The sequence below is a fragment of the Mytilus californianus genome, unplaced genomic scaffold, assembly GCF_021869535.1.
Source record: "Mytilus californianus isolate M0D057914Y unplaced genomic scaffold, xbMytCali1.0.p SCAF_8, whole genome shotgun sequence".
In the NCBI taxonomy this organism is placed as follows: domain Eukaryota; kingdom Metazoa; phylum Mollusca; class Bivalvia; order Mytilida; family Mytilidae; genus Mytilus; species Mytilus californianus.
The window spans coordinates 64113258-64130661 of record NW_026262734.1 but is presented as its reverse complement, the minus strand read 5'-3'; the positions used below and the strand labels follow the sequence as shown (position 1 = coordinate 64130661).

General features: G+C 32.5%; 2 protein-coding genes and 1 long non-coding RNA gene across 6 annotated transcripts in view; 1 reads left to right on the top strand and 2 right to left on the bottom strand.

Moving 5' to 3' along the window:
- Nucleotides 1-5150, bottom strand: part of LOC127712573 (oxysterol-binding protein 1-like) — a 36005-nt gene extending 30855 nt beyond the window's left edge. For both annotated transcript variants that reach the window (XM_052219075.1, XM_052219076.1), the window contains exons 1-2: nucleotides 4951-5150; nucleotides 2038-2243 (exon numbers count right to left, since the gene is read on the bottom strand). In XM_052219075.1, coding sequence (XP_052075035.1) covers nucleotides 2038-2243; nucleotides 4951-5075 — 331 coding nt within the window. In that variant the 5' untranslated portion in view covers nucleotides 5076-5150. The remainder of the gene's footprint in view (nucleotides 1-2037; nucleotides 2244-4950) is intronic.
- A 213-nt stretch (nucleotides 5151-5363) lies between these two features.
- LOC127711118 (mitotic-spindle organizing protein 2B-like) lies at nucleotides 5364-13113 on the top strand. Of its 3 annotated transcripts, none has more exons than XM_052217070.1 (3): nucleotides 5364-5483; nucleotides 10878-11022; nucleotides 12659-13113. In XM_052217070.1, the coding sequence occupies exons 2-3, from the start codon at nucleotides 10904-10906 to the stop codon at nucleotides 12903-12905; spliced, it is 366 nt and encodes a 121-aa protein (XP_052073030.1). In that variant the 5' UTR covers nucleotides 5364-5483; nucleotides 10878-10903; the 3' UTR covers nucleotides 12906-13113. The 3 variants fall into 3 exon arrangements, with proteins under 3 accessions (XP_052073030.1, XP_052073029.1, XP_052073028.1); XM_052217069.1 differs by having other exon boundaries at nucleotides 5364-5495; XM_052217068.1 differs by having other exon boundaries at nucleotides 5364-5532.
- LOC127711119 (uncharacterized) lies at nucleotides 10389-11023 on the bottom strand. Its single transcript, XR_007986504.1, has 4 exons — nucleotides 10914-11023; nucleotides 10698-10805; nucleotides 10591-10644; nucleotides 10389-10475 (listed from the first exon to the last, which is right to left on the bottom strand). It is a non-coding gene; the product is annotated as an uncharacterized LOC127711119 (long non-coding RNA).
- Nucleotides 13114-17404: the final 4291 nt, after the last annotated feature.

Below are 17404 nucleotides of genomic sequence, written 5' to 3'. Positions count from 1 at the left end.
AACTCCAATAAGGTGTGAAATGATAACTATAGCCATCGAGACTTATTTGTAGATCTTAGCTTGCTGATTATTTTTGCTTTTTTAATTATATAAGTTTATAGTTTTTCAGATAGTAGGCAAAACACACAAAATTGGTAAACATCATCATTAAAGGGTGATAACTCCAATAAGCATGATAAGGGGTCTTCAAAATTATTTCAACCCTGTTAACTTATTTGCCAATCTTGTCTTGCTGATCATCTTTGCTTATTTAAGTTTCTATCTATCTATTAAAGTTTTCAGATATTATGCAAAAATGCAAAATATTGGTAAAAATCATCAGTAAAGGGAAATAACTCCAATAAACAATCGTCAGACAATTTCAAATATTCTGACTTATTTGTAGATCTTGTCTTGCTAAAGGACAATAACTCCCATAAGGAGTTGTCTGACAATTTTGACCATGCATACTTATTTGTAGATCTTGTTTGCTATTTAAGATTTCTCACTATCTTATCTATTACAATTTTCAAGATAATAGACAAAATTAGAAAAAAAAATGGTAAAATTTGTCAATTAAGGGCAATAACTCCTAATATATGTCATCCGACAGTTTTGATGTAAATGGACAATAGGTAGATCTCATCATTCTAAGCATATTTGCAATTGTCAGATTTTCTCTTTTTATGCAGTTTACAAGATAATAGACAAACCTTGAACTTTACCCCTATGTTCTATTTTAGCCATGACAGCCATTTTGGATGACAGGCGGGGTCATTGGACACATTTTCAAAAAAAAAAATACATGTACCCTTATAATGATTGTAGCCAAGTTTACTTAAATTTGGCCCAGTAGTTTCAGAGGTTAAGATTTTTGTAAAAGTTAATGTTGACGACTCAATTGGTCCTTGACCCTACCCCCTCTATTCATTCTAATAAAAAATATTAAAAAAGACTTCTTTCTATGCAAACATAATTTGTTTTAAATTCTTTTGCTGCATCTCTTTTATCCATAAAATATTTTTGTTGGAAAATCTCTTTTAATAATATAAGAAATATCTGAAATAATATTAACATGTTATTTTTCTTTTTTTATTAAAAAAAATCAATTTGTCACTACAAAAATGAAAATTCCTCTAGTCTAGTCATTACAGATAATTTAAAAAAAACATGCATATTTTTTAGTTGTCTGTGTCTTTTATCACAAAAATCTTACAACTAAAATTGATCGCAAGTTTACTCAATCGCTCAAGACTAACAATCAATTTAAGTCGCAAGTTTTTTTGTTAAATGCGAACTATCTCAATGACTTATACCCTACACACTCTCTTCAATCTTATTAAAATATTAAAGATTAGTAGAAAGCTTGAACTCTGACACTCTAGAGAATAATTCAAACTGGAAAGAAGTGGTGCAGAAACTGATTTGCTGAGTATATATGTAACAGACTAGCCTCCACAGTAAAAGAGAAGATCAAAACCTTGTCAAGTTTTAATTAATTCACATGCAGCATAGGAACACTGTTTTATTATGTAATATCAACACTACTTGTAGATTGTTTAATACTGTCATTATTGATTTTTACCTATTAGACATGTTGTTAGAGCATTAATGACTATTAAATATACATGCTTTACGTATGAGTTCTTCTTCTACAAATACTTCAATAATTGTTATAATGGTTATAGTGGAAATTTAATTAATGTGAAGATATTAAAGTACAGGAAATAGTTCTATAAAAATTTACAATTGCAGATTTTTATAGTTGACAAATAAACATGTAAATTTTTATAGAACTTATATTTCCTGTTCCTCAATTTCTTCACATAAAATTTCCACTGTAACCATGACAACTATATCAAAATATAGCCCCAGTGGTGAAGCTTGTTAAAATGAAATTTACTTTCCTCTTAAAAAGTGTAAATAGATGAAAAACGCGGGCTTATCGTGTAATCTATTATTCTACCCTTAAAACATACCGTTACCTGTGTGAATAATTCATATTTAACATCAAAAATTTTACAGACTAGGGCTAAGTGTGAGATTTCAGGTCCTTACCAGTATCTTGCATTTTGACAGCTTCTGCTTTAGCCAATTCTAATGCAGTTACCCATTTCTGTCGCTCTACCTCCGATGTTGCTTTCAGGTAGTATGTAGAGGATCCGCTGTTTGATATCACAATTGTATTGGAATCTTCTGTATGTATAAAGGCATTGGCAAGGTTAATAGTTCCCCTGCAGGTGTGAGCCATCTCAGCTTGGTTTCTGAAAAAAACATAAATTTGTATATAGTTACATAAATCAAAATTGTAACTCTTAAGGTTGACCATATTCAATTCAGTGGCAGATCCAGAAATTTTCATAAGAGTGGGCCTGCTTAGTCATGCCTCAGTGATTCCCTTACAAATCAATCAAATTTTTCCAACAAAAGGGGGGGGGGGGGGGGGGCGGCACTCTGCCCTCCCCTAAATCTGCCTCTGCAATTTATTATGTACTGTATATTCATGCATAAGGGTCTAGAAGATGGGGTTTTAAAATAGAGATTCATGGGCAAAAAATACAAAATAAAGAATAGAGAATAATTGGGTGCTATATCTTAAAAAATAGAGAAAAATGGGCAAAAATATTAGAAAAATTTAAGAATAAAAGATAAGAAGACCCCATCCAGATGCTCCATATACAACATAATATACATTTCTTGTACAATGTATATTAGTGATCATAAAATGACTTAAGCAATACCCACTATTTTTATACCTTTATTCTGCACTTTTTGACCATTATTCTATGTCATGTATGTTCAGTAAATTTTAAACACAGCTAGACCTTCATACAATATGACATGGATCTAAAAATCATGTTTAAGCGGTATCGATAGACCTTATTGCTATTTGGAAGTTTGTGACACATGTACATGATGTCTTGAACAACTAATGTGATACATAAAACACTTTTCTCTTGTGATGTAAAATTTTTTGGTCACTCTAAGATGTCCAGTAATGGCAGACAAATAGTGATAAGGAGTATGACGGTTCACTCTGAAATATCTCTGTATACACGTTTTTTTGGGGGTACTGAATCACCATTCCATTGTTAGCTAAATAAGAGAAGGCATTTCTAAGTAAATCTACCATATGCCATTATTTTTTAAGTTATTGAACATTCAACACACCTCATCGCAACATGCATGACATGTATACACTAATCTCAAGTTGCTGTTTTAAATGAGTTGCACCAGTTCACCAAAGGTCCATCTGTGTGAATGACGTCATTGGACAATCAGTTTATAAGTACTGTGACATAATAACATAAGCATTGTGACGATGGAAATTAACAGGAAAGTACACGAACTGGAAGTATTCAATTTCTCTGCCATTACTTTACATCACAAGGGTTCCCCATAAAATTTTGACATCACAATAGAAAATGTTAAACACCACAAAGGAAATGTATGTACTGGTAGATACCTCCGTTATTCAGAGCTCCACTCGAAGGCTGCCAGGGTACAGTGAAACTTCTCAAAACCCGCCACCCGTTGGACCACGGAAAACGGCCAGTTTGCGGTTGTGGCTGGTTTGTTGAAAATTGAAATCATAAGGGTTACTTCCCTTCAACAGTCAGGGCTCAGACATAAACAAGTCGGTTTTTATTTTTGACTTGCATAAGTCAAAAGATGTATTTCTTATAAAAATGTACTTTCATTTTCAGACTTATTTAAGTCAGAAAATGACAGACTTGTTTAGGTCTATTTATTTTTATGAAAAGACTTAATTTTAATTGGTAGCCAAACTGCACCACCTATGACATCCTAAGCCTGTCTAAGAGTTCACAAGTACCTGAGCTATCTATAATTAATTATCTAATTGAACATTTTTACTTAACATAGATTATTTTCCTCATTTTGTGTGATTCCAGATGGTTGCATTGTAAGGTTAATAAACATTATCTCCGTTTTTTTAGGCTCTCATGCATATTTTTCCTTAGAAGACAAAGCATTGTCTTTCAAAGTTGTCATAATTTCATGTAGATGCATGACCTTTTTATAAATATGCTTGGGTCTTTAAGTTTACCAATTTTGGTAACTTATTGACTTGTAGGAGTCAATATTTGCATGACCATTTAATTAAATACAAATCGGCCAGGACTTCTTGATCTGGCCGGTATGAGGGGAGAACCGATATTCAAAGGGACCAGTTTAGAGAAGTTTCACTGTATCCATGTACACTCCCTTACAGGACAAATGGAGATGTGTCACTAACTTCTGTATAACCCACCACCAAGGAAAAATCCCCAATCCAACAGTAAGGTAGTGTTAGGACACCCAGAAGTCTGTTATTATGGTGGAGAAAGCCGAAATACTCGTAGAGAACAACCAGACAACTTGGAAGGGACCACTTTGACCAACCGAGGCCCACAACATACCAACTTGGTCAGGGTACCAGAAATGTGTGAGAGGGTGAAAATCTCAGCATTCCAAGTCGGGATGAAACACGGGACCTTCAGCACTGTAGCCTTCAAGCATAAGCACTAGACCAGGAATCAACATTAAATGCTATGTGATGTTGTCAATAGTTCAAGTCATCATGGTCATGCAAATACATCGGATTGCTATTTGTCCACCATTAGGCATTACTGGACATCACAAAGGTTTCCATAAAATGTTGATGTCACAATAAAACATGTCTGATGCCACAAAGGAAAAGCAATTGTTGTGTGACCTCAATGGTTCGAGTGTTGCAAATTCTGAGGTCAAGTGTTCCAGATTGCCAAATAGCTATATTAAAGGTCTATATATTCTCAGGTCAACTGTAGGCTGTAGCAGATTCCAAAATAGAGGTAAGGTCTATATTTTTCAACAGAATATGACCATTTATATATGGAAAATGTAAATGCAATTGTCTCATTCAGCATAAACTAACTTAAGTATTGTGGATATAGTTTTGATGTGGTCTAGCCAGATCAGGAAACCAACCTGTAGTAGGACAGTAGTCCGTTTTGAAGAACAAACCATCGTTTTTGATAACCACGAAGATAGTTTGTCCATTTGTACAGCCAGCCTCTATATTGGGCTTGGTGTTGAGGCCTGGTTTCGGCCATGACTTATTAAAAGACAGCAAATACAAGTCAAACGAAAAATGGTCTGATGACAGTGACCAACGTCATCGCTGAATATCATTTATGCATACGACTTCCGCTGTTGAAATATTCTAATCTATTTATATTCATTACAATGGAAAAAATCATTTTGATAGTCAAATAAATTTTTCAAATTAGATATGCACAAAAAAATACATGCAACCATTCCAAAAAGACCACATGTTCAGGGGATTATTTTTACGTAGTAAAAATTATTCCTACATTTGTTGACAAAATATCTACTTCCGGTTGAAGTGAAGTGAAGTATGTCCAAACACTAACCAGCTAACCGGCTTGTTTCAATATACATGTATATGTTCAATCTATGCAGACACATCAAGACCAATTATTGAAACTGATGATTGAAAGGTTATTTCAAAAGTAAAATATATGAGGCAGATTTTACCTATGTAGAAAGGTGAAGAGGATTAATTTAATTTTTTTTAATTTAATAATAATTTAATTAATGAAATAACTTTAAATTTTATTACTACATCAGTTTCGTATATCGTAAAAAAAATTGGGAAATAGCTCACATAATTCTTAAAAATCACCATTACCAAATTATGTATGTTACATGTATTTTGTCATGGAATTGTGCCACTGGACGTTAAGCAACCAACAATATCAATCAATCATCAAGGATTTGTATAGTAGAACTGTGCAAATCCTTGATTTTATAAATACATTTATATATTCACAGCACAATGTCCAATAACGTGTTTTCCCCATTCATGAAATCGAAATTGAAAACTTGTCTATGTATACATCGATTGTATACATAGACAAGTTGTAACAAAATCAGATAGTTATGATGGTACAGTGTATATATACGAATCATACATTTTGTAGATGTGATATCTTCGCATCCAAATTATTGGTTATATTTACTAAAGAAGAACTTAATTTGCCATCATGGTTCCATTAAAGACTAGACATGCTAGGCATAAAAGTTAGCATAATGAAAACTTTAATAATAAGTAAGTTCAAATTCAAAATTTAAAACAAGTCATGATCAAGACACTATCAAGTATAATTGCAAAGGATATTGATTTTTTTTTAGAAATAACTCATGGGGTCAACCCAGGAAGATAAGCAATATTTTGCAATATTTTTCCAAAATTGAAAGGCAACAAGTCACCAGAAAAGCAATTCAACATACCACAGTAATGACAGTATATATATATTGCAAATTTTGTTTTACACATGTCTTAATTTTGTGGATGTTATAGCATTAAAGTCCTAGGCCTGCTTTTTTAATTTTTTGAAATTATTCTGTTTACTGTCACATCAGTATTCCTTTTAAAATTTAATGCTTTGATATATTGAACTATAATCGTGATAATCATGATAATTATAATTATACTTTTTATGTCAGTTGTTGTGTCTGTTTTTTTTTAAGGATGTCAGAACATTAACATGATTTGTTTGCAAATTTATAGTTTAAAGCTTATATCTTAAATGTTTAAGTTTTAAATGTAATTCTGTACATAGGAGTAGGGGTGATATTAGCTATTACCTGGCTCCTGAAAATACAATAATAGTAAAACTTTTCAATCCTCTCAAAATATCTTGTACTGTTTTAATTGATATATTTATATAACTGAAAAGGATATATATCAATTTAGGGGAATTACTTCAATGAGTGATTTCTTAAATCACTTATTCAAGTAACTTTTGTCCAGAAAGGTTGCCAGTACTCATGGTACTTACCCAAGTCAAACTGAACTGCTATCATTAGCAGTTTATTAGCTGTTATTTACCAGTTCTTCATATTTTTAGCAGTCTTTCAGCTGTTCATAGCATTCCATCTAATAGCAGTTTGAGAAACTGCCTTATTTCACCATTTCTTAGCATTCCTCTTAGCAGTCTGGATCTACCTTCTAAACTGTTTTTTGTCAATTGACAACAGATATGACAGCAGTTCAATAGCAGTTTGATAGCAGTTTTGGTTTTAATCTTTGTTATAAAAATGCTTGGATCTGGCTGTGTTTTCAGCTTGATAGTAAACCTTTATTTGAAGGTTATTTCATCATTTTCAAATGTGCATTTTGGCTCCAAGTTGTGTGTTAATACTTGCTAGTGAAAAACTGTATTTTTGTCAATTATAAAGTTTAATTTGGGCTAAATGGAATAATTTCTCACACCTGCAGTACAGTAAGTTGAAGTTACAGATAATACACATGTATTTTCTGACATAACTTTGTAGGGAAAAACAGAAATAATACAGAAAGCCCAAAAAAGGGGGGATAGTTGTTTATTCAAATAGAATATCTGATGATGATAGGATTGTAATAAAATACTAGCATATACTAACAGTGCAAGATGTTATTTGAAAATAAAAATATGAATATTTTAGTATAGTTTTGTAAAAAAACCCAAAAATAAATCATATTCAAGAGTTGAAAAAGGGGGAGGGAATATTAGGAAAACCTAGGTCACATATTGATTGTTTAATATTGACCAAACAATCCATTTAATGAAGTTAATATATGTTACTTAAGTTTGTTTCAGAAAGTGGAAACATAATATATTACATGTATTAAGAATTATTTTGTTTAATTCCAAAAGAGAAAGAGGAGATAACTGTTTTCTTTTGGTCCACACAAAATATATATAGTAGAAGAGAAATTAGTAGTACATTTGGTAATTAAATAATACTAAAAATAAAATAACTTTTAATCTGAATATCAATTAGTCAAGGTAATAAATAGTCTCTTAAGTAACCACTCTTATTGAATAAGTTGCTTTTTATAAGCACTGATATTTAAAGTGCATTATAATGCTTAACTGTTCCTATAATTCTGCCACTGACATAATTAATAAGGGGTATAAGGCCAGGTACAGTACTCACAAAGCATGTTTACACCCCTTAACAAGTCTGTTATTGGATTAAAATAGAGTCATTTGATTGCAGTTACTGCTCAAATTACAAATATAAGTTGGTACAACTTTTTGAAATTTCGACAAGACTTGCAGTAAAATATTAGAATTTTATTTTTGCATTCATATCTTGTACACTGTATATATTCATGTGTACCTTTGTATTCCAACTTTTGACAGATCTGACAATAAAATTGAGAATGGAAATGGGGAATATAATTATGTCAAAGAGACAACAACCCGACCAAAGAGCAGACAACAGCCGAAGGCCACCAATGGGTCTTCAATGCAGCGAGAAAATCCCGCACCCGAAGGTGGTCCTCAACTGGCCCCTAAATAAAATTGTGTGCTAGTTCAGTGAAAATGGACTTCACACTAAACTCCAAACCATGTAAATGAACTAAAACTAAGAAACATACAAGACTAACAAAGGCCAGAGGCTCCTGACTTGGGACAGCATTCCATTTCATAGCAGTTATTAGCAGTTTAGAAAACCATATTAGGATATACAACTTAGCAGTTTCTATGAATATTCATTATTGATAGCTGTTATTATAACAGTTCTCATGAATATTCAGAGAAGATAGCAGTTTTTGAGTATCTCATTTAAATTTTTCGTCACAAATAACTGCTAAATAACTGTGAAGGCTAAATAAACTGCTAAGAAACTGCTATGGAATGCTATTGGAATGCCTATATGCAAATTAACTATTGCCTTGAATTTGGCAACTGTGAATGCTAATGAACTGCTAAAGAACAGCTGTCGAGTAAGAACTGTGAATGCTAATAAACTGCTAAAGAACTGCTGTCCACTTTGACTTGGGTAATATTAATAAGAGTAGTCTTACTTTAATAATCACCTTTTTAAGTAGTACAAATAAATCACTAGACTAAGTGATTGAATTTTATTGTAGCTTTAAATTTATAATATTAATGATCCTGGAACTAATTATGATGCTAAAATTATCAGAACCAACATCAGCGTTTATAGGATGACCAGTCATGTCAGGTGATGACCCTGTACTGAATCTGGGATAATAACATGAAAATCACTTGTTTAAGAATCAAACCTCTATTTTCTTTTAAAAAATCACTTCTTTCAATATTATTTCTTTAATTACCCCCCACTATTTTCAACACCCCCGAAAGTAAAATTTTATTGCATTTAATCTGTAAGCTGAAACCTTGAATTTTACTGGAAAAATACTCCCACTGCTGGAAAAAATCTGTTAAGAAAGTACTAGATCATTATGTAAAGCCTTCATTATAGCATTTTTTTCAACAAATTTAGAATTTACAGATGAGTGACTGCATCAACGGCATAAACCTTGCTACTTAAAAGAAGCAAAAGGTCCATTTTTTTCAGTTTTACTAATAATTAGATATAATCTAAACCTGTATATTTAAAATTTTGATAAAACTATAAAATCACAGAATTACCAATTTTCTACTTAAATGAGTGATTTAAAAATTACTTACTTCAGTAATTCCCCTGACTGTATATGTCAGTTGTGATGTCACTGTGACATCAAATCATCATAACAACTGACATTTGACCTTTAAAGGCCATTATACATATTGTTTTAGACAAAATAAGATGCAATCTTAGACCTTACCATAAATCATTTTACCTTTATTTAGATCTTTGTGCAGGACATCTTATACATGTAGCAAAATACATTTTTATGTAAGGTCTTTGTTCATTGCTTAATTTTAATGACAAGATCTCAGAATGAGGCTATTTAGCAGCTTTTGCAAAAAGTGGAAGAAGTTTGAAGCTATCCAGTAAATGTTTAAGCGAAAATTCAAAAATAAAAATACTGAAAATGTGATATCTGGGAGACTATCTTCGTTACAACATATGAAGGAAGTTTAATACTAAAAAGATTTTTAATACTTTTTTATTTTCAAATTCAAGGTGCTGAAAAATTGGTCTTATAACAATTCTCCTTTAACATGTTTAATCTTGGAATTACACAAAATGGAGTCTTCCCACATACCCTTTTTTGTCATAGCTGTATGTAATCTACTCAATATGTGTCCCTGTAAACACTGAAATATTAAACCAGATCAGAAATGTATAAGAAGCCAAATTAGCAGAACTATATCCATGACATCCCAAGTCTAATTCATATAATATTAAAATAATACATTGTATATTTGTACAAATACCATGAATACAAAATTGTATTTTAATATTTCATTCATTGCCTTTTGTATTTATTGCAGGTGTATACTGATGACTTGATCTTACAATGTCACAACCTTTTGTATTATTGCAGGTGTTTACTGATGACTTGATCTTACAATGTCACAACCTTTTGTATTATTGCAGGTGTTTACTGATGACTTGATCTTACAATGTCACAACCTTTTGTATTATTGCAGGTGTTTACTGATGACTTGATCTTACAATGTCACAACCTTTTGTATTTATTGCAGGTGTTTACTGATGACTTGATCTTACAATGTCACAACCTTTTGTAGTATTGTAGGTGTTTACTGATGACTTGATCTTACAACATGTACAATGTCACAACCTTTTGTATTATTGTAGGTGTTTACTGATGACTTGATCTTACAATGTCACAACCTTTTGTATTTATTGCAGGTGTTTACTGATGACTTGATCTTACAATGTCACAACCTTTTGTATTATTGCAGGTGTTTACTGATGACTTGATCTTACAATGTCACAACCTTTTGTATTTATTGCAGGTGTTTACTGATGACTTGATCTTACAATGTCACAACCTTTTGTATTTATTGCAGGTGTTTACTGATGACTTGATCTTACAATGTCACAACCTTTTGTATTTATTGCAGGTGTTTACTGATGACTTGATCTTACAATGTCACAACCTTTTGTATTTATTGCAGGTGTTTACGAATGACTTGATCTTACAATGTCACAACAAACACTCAAATATACATTACTGAGTAAAAATGTTCTCACTTTGGATGAAGCAGAGTTGTATGAACTTTCACAGCTAGCAGGCATCACACTTGATCCAAGTGTTTTCAAGTAAGTTCTTAGTCTTGTATGTAATGTGTAGATCTGTAGAGGCCATGATTGAAAGTTGTTTGTTTCATATCCTGATTGTTTAATGTACAGTAGGTATGTACATGGTATATCCTTAGATTGGCTTCCAGATGCCAACCTTAGTAAGTCTCCACCAAATCAATAGAAATTGAAATGGAAATATTGTCAAAGACAACTACCATTATTGTCTTTCCAGAGTATCAGTAAAGCCCCTTGATAAAGTGGAAAATAGCCATATTTTTGGTGTGTAGACAATGACTTAAATAAGCCTTCACCAATTCATTTGAAATATTAGCATAATTAGGACCACTTTATAAAGATCCCAAGTTGATTTTTATGGTCTTTTTAGAGTTATGCCCCATGATATATTGATTCTATTAAAAATGTTTTTTTTGTAACTGCACTATAACTACATATACATAAACTCTCCACCAAATTATTTTAAATTTAGAAATATAGTTCAGGACCCATTTAACACAGATTCAGTCCAAATTTTACTTATTTCACTTTTGTCTACAGAATTATTTCACTTGATTCTTGGATACTGCAGAAAATAGTGAAGTTATGTTTCCTGAGAATTCAATAACTTCAGTAATTTAACTTAAGGGGGAATTTTAGAAATGATTACAGGTATACATAAATAGATAGATGTAAAACTATTTCCAAGCCACCCTTTGGAAGATTATTTATTTTTGCTAGTTGCAATGTGAGGTCATTTATTTTCAAAATCATCCGTAACCCCTTAGACATATCAAATGCTTGTCCCCTTAAAGTTGCTTAAACGGGTTACATAGGAAGGAGCATCTTTGCCCCACAAACACATACTGTTTTTATTTTCACCTTGTGCCTCTGTCTGTTAGTTGAACAAATATTTGTGTCACAGTTTTTTTAGGCATTACTGAATAGAATGACCAAACTTCTGAAATTGACAAGCTAAAAAACATACTCTTTTCTTATGTCTAATACATGTAGTCTAGAAGTCAGTCAGTCCTCTTTCATCTTCATTCATTATTTTTTTGCCATAAAGTGTATGGTACATATGGGTTTGTTTTTGCCCTGTCTCCTACACCCCCTGTGACTTCATATTATGTCAGCAGCTTGGCAGTGATTAGCTTTTTGGATCTGTCAAAATTCTACTCTTTATTTTCCTATGACTTTAATTACAACACAACAACATGTACAACTAATTTAAACATGAACAAAGGGAGTTTTTGAGTATACACCACAAAAAAAGCACCCCAATGACACAAAAAAATATCAAAATGTCAACATACATGTACCACAGCCTTGAATAAGAGACAAGCATCTGTAGAATATTTCAAGTCTGAATTGTCTTGAGTTTAAGGGTGAAAAATTTCCAACAGATAGAATCAGAGACCTGTCATAAACATCCAATTCCCTTCTGATATACATGTACAATATATACATAACTAAGGGAAACACAGACAAAGTTCCTGATTTTGGGCAGGCACATCAACATGTGGTGAGGTCAAAGAAGTGTTTTTTGGGAACTCAAAATCATCCTTTTATGATATCTTTATTTGCCATTGTTTGTGATAAACTATTAACTTTTCTCTCAAAGCCAAGCCCTTTGATTATGAGATACTTTTTTTCTCAGGATAATACTAGATTTGCTGAAAATGAATGTTGCTCCTACAGCAGTGCTCCAAATGTTAATGTCTATGCTTGGACAACAGAGAAGGAAACCAGTTCTGTCAGCTGGAGAACGTGGAAAAGAAAATGGACAAGGTCGAACAATAGACAGTGATCCCCGATATGATAGGAATCGTGAACAAAGAGCAAGATCAGGATCAAGAGGGAGAGTTCTATCAGGATCATCAAAAAGAACAGACTATAGGAGATGATGAACACTTATTGTTAAGATGCACTGTATTTTTAAATAAATAGGAATTTGTAAATAACATTTCTGTATTAACCTATGAATAATAAGCTTAAAATTTATTATACATGTAAAAATGACAGATAATGGTCATTGATGCACTTGGTTGTGAAAAATAGATGTATGTATAGTTATTGGGATAACATGGATAATAAACATATTGATACAAAATATACAGGTGTAAACTGTTCAAATTATATTCGTGTACTTAATTTTTTTTAGAAGGGCAATGGATAAATTGATGTTATATTTAAAAATAAGACATAAAGACATGTAAATAAGGAGAATAGATTTTGCAGTAACATTTTTAGAAGAAAAACACATGAATATATGTATTTGTGACAGTCACCATAGTCATCTGGATTAAATGTCCTATGTTATTGATCTAGGAATGTACAGCTGGATGGCAGTCGGTTCAAATTGTTTCAGTGCATTTACTTAATGATCTGTTCTAGTTCATCTGATACTTTTCAAACTTTCACTTTTGCCATTCAGGAGTTAGTCCTTGATTGATTGGAAAATGCATTTATGTCATTTCTGTGCAATATGTTGGGAACTGTTCAACCAATGTATTTGCCAATATGTTGTAACAGATGGCAAAATTGAAGTCATGTTCAATGTTGTCAATTTCCACTTTTGCCATTCAGGAATTATGGCCTTTCATTCTTTTAACCATGACACTGATATATGTAATAAAAGACCTGGATGCTTTATACCTTATATGCATATGTGCTATTTTACAAAGTTTCTATCTATCATACATCCATTGTCCTTGACCTCATTTTTATGTTTCAACGACTGCTTAGAAAAATTATAGATTTTTGTCATGGGAATTTCTTAATTATTATGAATAATAGGATAACTATATTTGATAAATGGGTTTCTTGCAAGGCCTAAATGTCCATCATACAGGGTTCATCTGACCTTTACATCATGTTATAAATCCGTGATCAAGGATAAGTTTTTGTGGTCAAATCCATATCTTCGATACTACAAGCAGTAGGTCAACTATATTTGGTGTATGAAATGTTTCTCAGATTCTATAAGCAATTTTTTTAACTATATAAAAATAAATATACGAGGTATGATTGCCAATGAGACAACTATCCACTCAAGTTCAAATGAAGTGTATATAAGCAATTATAGGCAACCGTACGGCATTCAACAACGAAAAAAACAAATACCATATAGTTAGCTATAAAAGGCCCTGACATGAAAAATAGGAAACAATTCAATTGGGAAAACTAATGGCCTAATTTATATCAAAACATTTTGCGAAAAACAAGTATGACAGACTAGAACCAAAGACAACCACTGAACTACAGGCTCCAGACTAGGGACAGGCACATAAAGAATGTGGTGGGGTTAAACATGTTTGTGAGTGCTCAACCATCCCCCTAACCTGAAACAGTGGTGTTACAGTACAACATAAGAACAAACTATAAAAATCAGTTGAAAATGGCTTAACTCATGAGAACTATACAAAGCAGAAAAACTTCAAACAAAAACACAGATTGGACATGGCAGGGTATTTATACATCCCTATAGCTAAGAACAAAAAAAGACACAAATTACAGATCTGAGAGTACTCACAGTTACTGACATGTATCTAAGACTAATATATCAATCAGTAAACATCCAACATCCAATGGATTTAGTATAAAGACTTCATTAAGACTCAGAGAAAACCATGACCTTGTGCAATGCCAAAATATAGGTATCGACAGATTGTAGTACCGTGAAAGTGCATATGTGTATAACAATACTATTTAGTATGATTTTAATTTACTGATAACAGAATCAATATTTATACTAGGGATGTCAACTCGGTGAAGATTTACTAATCGAGTACTCGTTGGATTTACCGAGCGATACTCGAGTACTCGCTCGGAAAAACATCTACAAAATGGAAATACAAAATTAAATCAATTTTACATTTTGTGGGACGTTGTCTTATGGACGTAAAACCCTCAACATTATTACCCAGGACTAGATAATAGTCCCAGGAATTTTATACCATAATTAATAGCTCAATTACTACATATACTAATTATGTAAACTGGCAATGATCTAATCAATTAATTAATAAAAATCTATAGAAAAATGATTACTCAAACAAAAGTATTTGGGAATCGTAAAAAAACATATTTAATGATCACCAAAGGGGTGATGATTAGAACTTACTGATGCCTTTAACCCGAGGGCAGACACAAGGTGCAACGAATTTGTTCTTATTTAGAAATACATGTATTACCTTGTCAGCTTTTTCTGCGACGAGTTGATTTCTCAGCTTTGTTACACAACTAAAAGTCCTGCTGATGAAAATATTTGCTCTGACAGTACAGAGGTGGTGGAATGACTAAGACACAATCAGCTAAAATTGTAAGCCTTGGAAAGGTGCTTTTGTTCATAGCCTACCTATGTTTGGAGGAATTTTAAATGACAATTTTAAAAACGCAAATATTCGAAACGTATTTTAATTTTGATTAATTTTGATTAATATTTAATTTCCCGGGAGGCGCTCTTAATAAAAATTGTATTTCTTTAAGAAGGCAACAACATTCTATCAGGAAACCGATTAGTCGAGTATCATTTTGGTATTCGATACTCGGTACTACCGAGCGATACTCGAGTACTCAAGTACTCGTTGACATCCCTAATTTATACCAATAAAAACAATATTCAAAGATCTAATTACAGTGTTGAAGTGGTAACCTTTTAGAATAAGTTTATTTAAAGGATTGATAAGTTTATCCGGATCGTTTAAATAAATTTCCGGGTTCGATAAACAACATCACCGTAAAATTCAGGATGTTCTATTCCGTCTGTGTTTTCATGGCTAAGGGAGCTACCATTTGATTTTTATGGGGGGGGGGCTAGGATGAAATTTGAAAAAAATAGGCAGGACAGGAGTTTTGAGTTAAAAAAAGGCAGGATGAGACACTTGCAAAAAAAAAAGTCAAGACGACAATTTAGGTAAAAAAAAGTCAGGATAAACTAAAAAAAAAAAAAAGCAGGACCGAATAGAGTGAAAAATAAAAAGGCAGGACAGAGATTACAGTTAAAAAAAAATGCAGGACAAAATTTTTCATCCTAGCTCCGTACAAGTCAGCATTGTAAAATATTATACATGTTGTCTGCCAAATTGGTCTTGCCTTTTATATTTGATTTTCATTTTTTTCATGGTTCAGTCCATTTCTCGACTATATGTGGTGTTTGGAATGATTGCAAGGTGTACATTTCTGTCTGACAGAGTTCATCTGACCTTGACCTCATTTTCATAGTTCATTGGTCAAAGTTCAGTTTTATTTGTAAGGTCTGTTTCTATGACACTATAAGCTATAGGTTAACTATCTTTGGTGTATGGAATGATTTTAAGGTGTACTTGTCCGTCTGACAGGGTCCATCTTACCTTTTTATACGACCGCAGTATTATGTTATGGTGTTGTCTGCGTCTGAGACATTTTGGTTCAATAACTTGGGTATAAGTTAATGGATCTCTATTAAATTTAAGCACAAGGTTCCATACCACTAAAGGATGGTTGGGATTGTTTTTTGGGGGCTATTGTCCGTGTGGTTTTGTAATTAGGGACCAAAAAAGGTTAGTTTTACTGGTTCATGGAAAATAAATTGGTTCGCAGACAATAACTTTTGTGTGAGTGTATGGATGTGTAAGAAATTTTAGTACAATGTTCATTCCACAATAGGAGGGTTGGGATTGACTTTTGGGGGTTATTGTCTAAGCAGTTTTGTAATTAGGGGCCAAAAACAATTATTTGTCTGGTTTTAAGACAATATAAACATGAGTATAAGAGAAATTTATTTGGTCGATATTTAAGCAAAAGGTTCCACACCACAATAGGAAGGTTGGGATTAATTTTGGGGGTTATTGTCATAGCTGTTAAGGAATAAGGGGGAAAAAAGGGGCCAAAAACAAGCATTTTTCATGTTTGAGGACAATAATTGGTGTCTGTCACCAAGAGCCAGTGCACGTCGAGTTTAAGGAGGACTATCGAACATGCACAACCCAAGGGACAGGAGGTCAGTCTTTTGCAAGACTTGAGCGATGGCAGGCAAAACTATAAAGCAAGCAGCAAGTTTAACAGTTTTATATAATAACAGATCTAAATGATGATAATGATGCCAAGACGATTTACAAATAAATAAAGTCCAAATGTTCCAAATAATAAAGTCACTAATTTCACTAATCCATTCACAGTTTAAGTTTAAAGTCCAAAATGTTCCAAATATTCCAAGTTATTGTTGCCTGGTTTGAACAGTTACAGTTGTATTGAGTAAGTCTTTTGTGTTGGCGTTTCTCCTGAGCAGCTGAGCCTGGTTGGCTTTGAAAGCACTCTTTTCTGGATGACACCGATGAGACTAGACTGACGAATAAATGTTTGACCCCGATATTAAAGGCGAATGCTGAAAACTACTCATAAAATGACAGACATTGATAATTTT

Bases quoted from the DNA above. Each gene is read 5' to 3' on its own strand.
- LOC127711118 (XM_052217070.1), top strand. From the start codon at position 10,904: ATGTCACAACAAACACTCAAATATACATTACTGAGTAAAAATGTTCTC. The intron at 11,023-12,658 runs GTAAGTTCTTAG...TTTTTTTCTCAG, and splicing joins CTTGATCCAAGTGTTTTCAA to GATAATACTAGATTTGCTGA.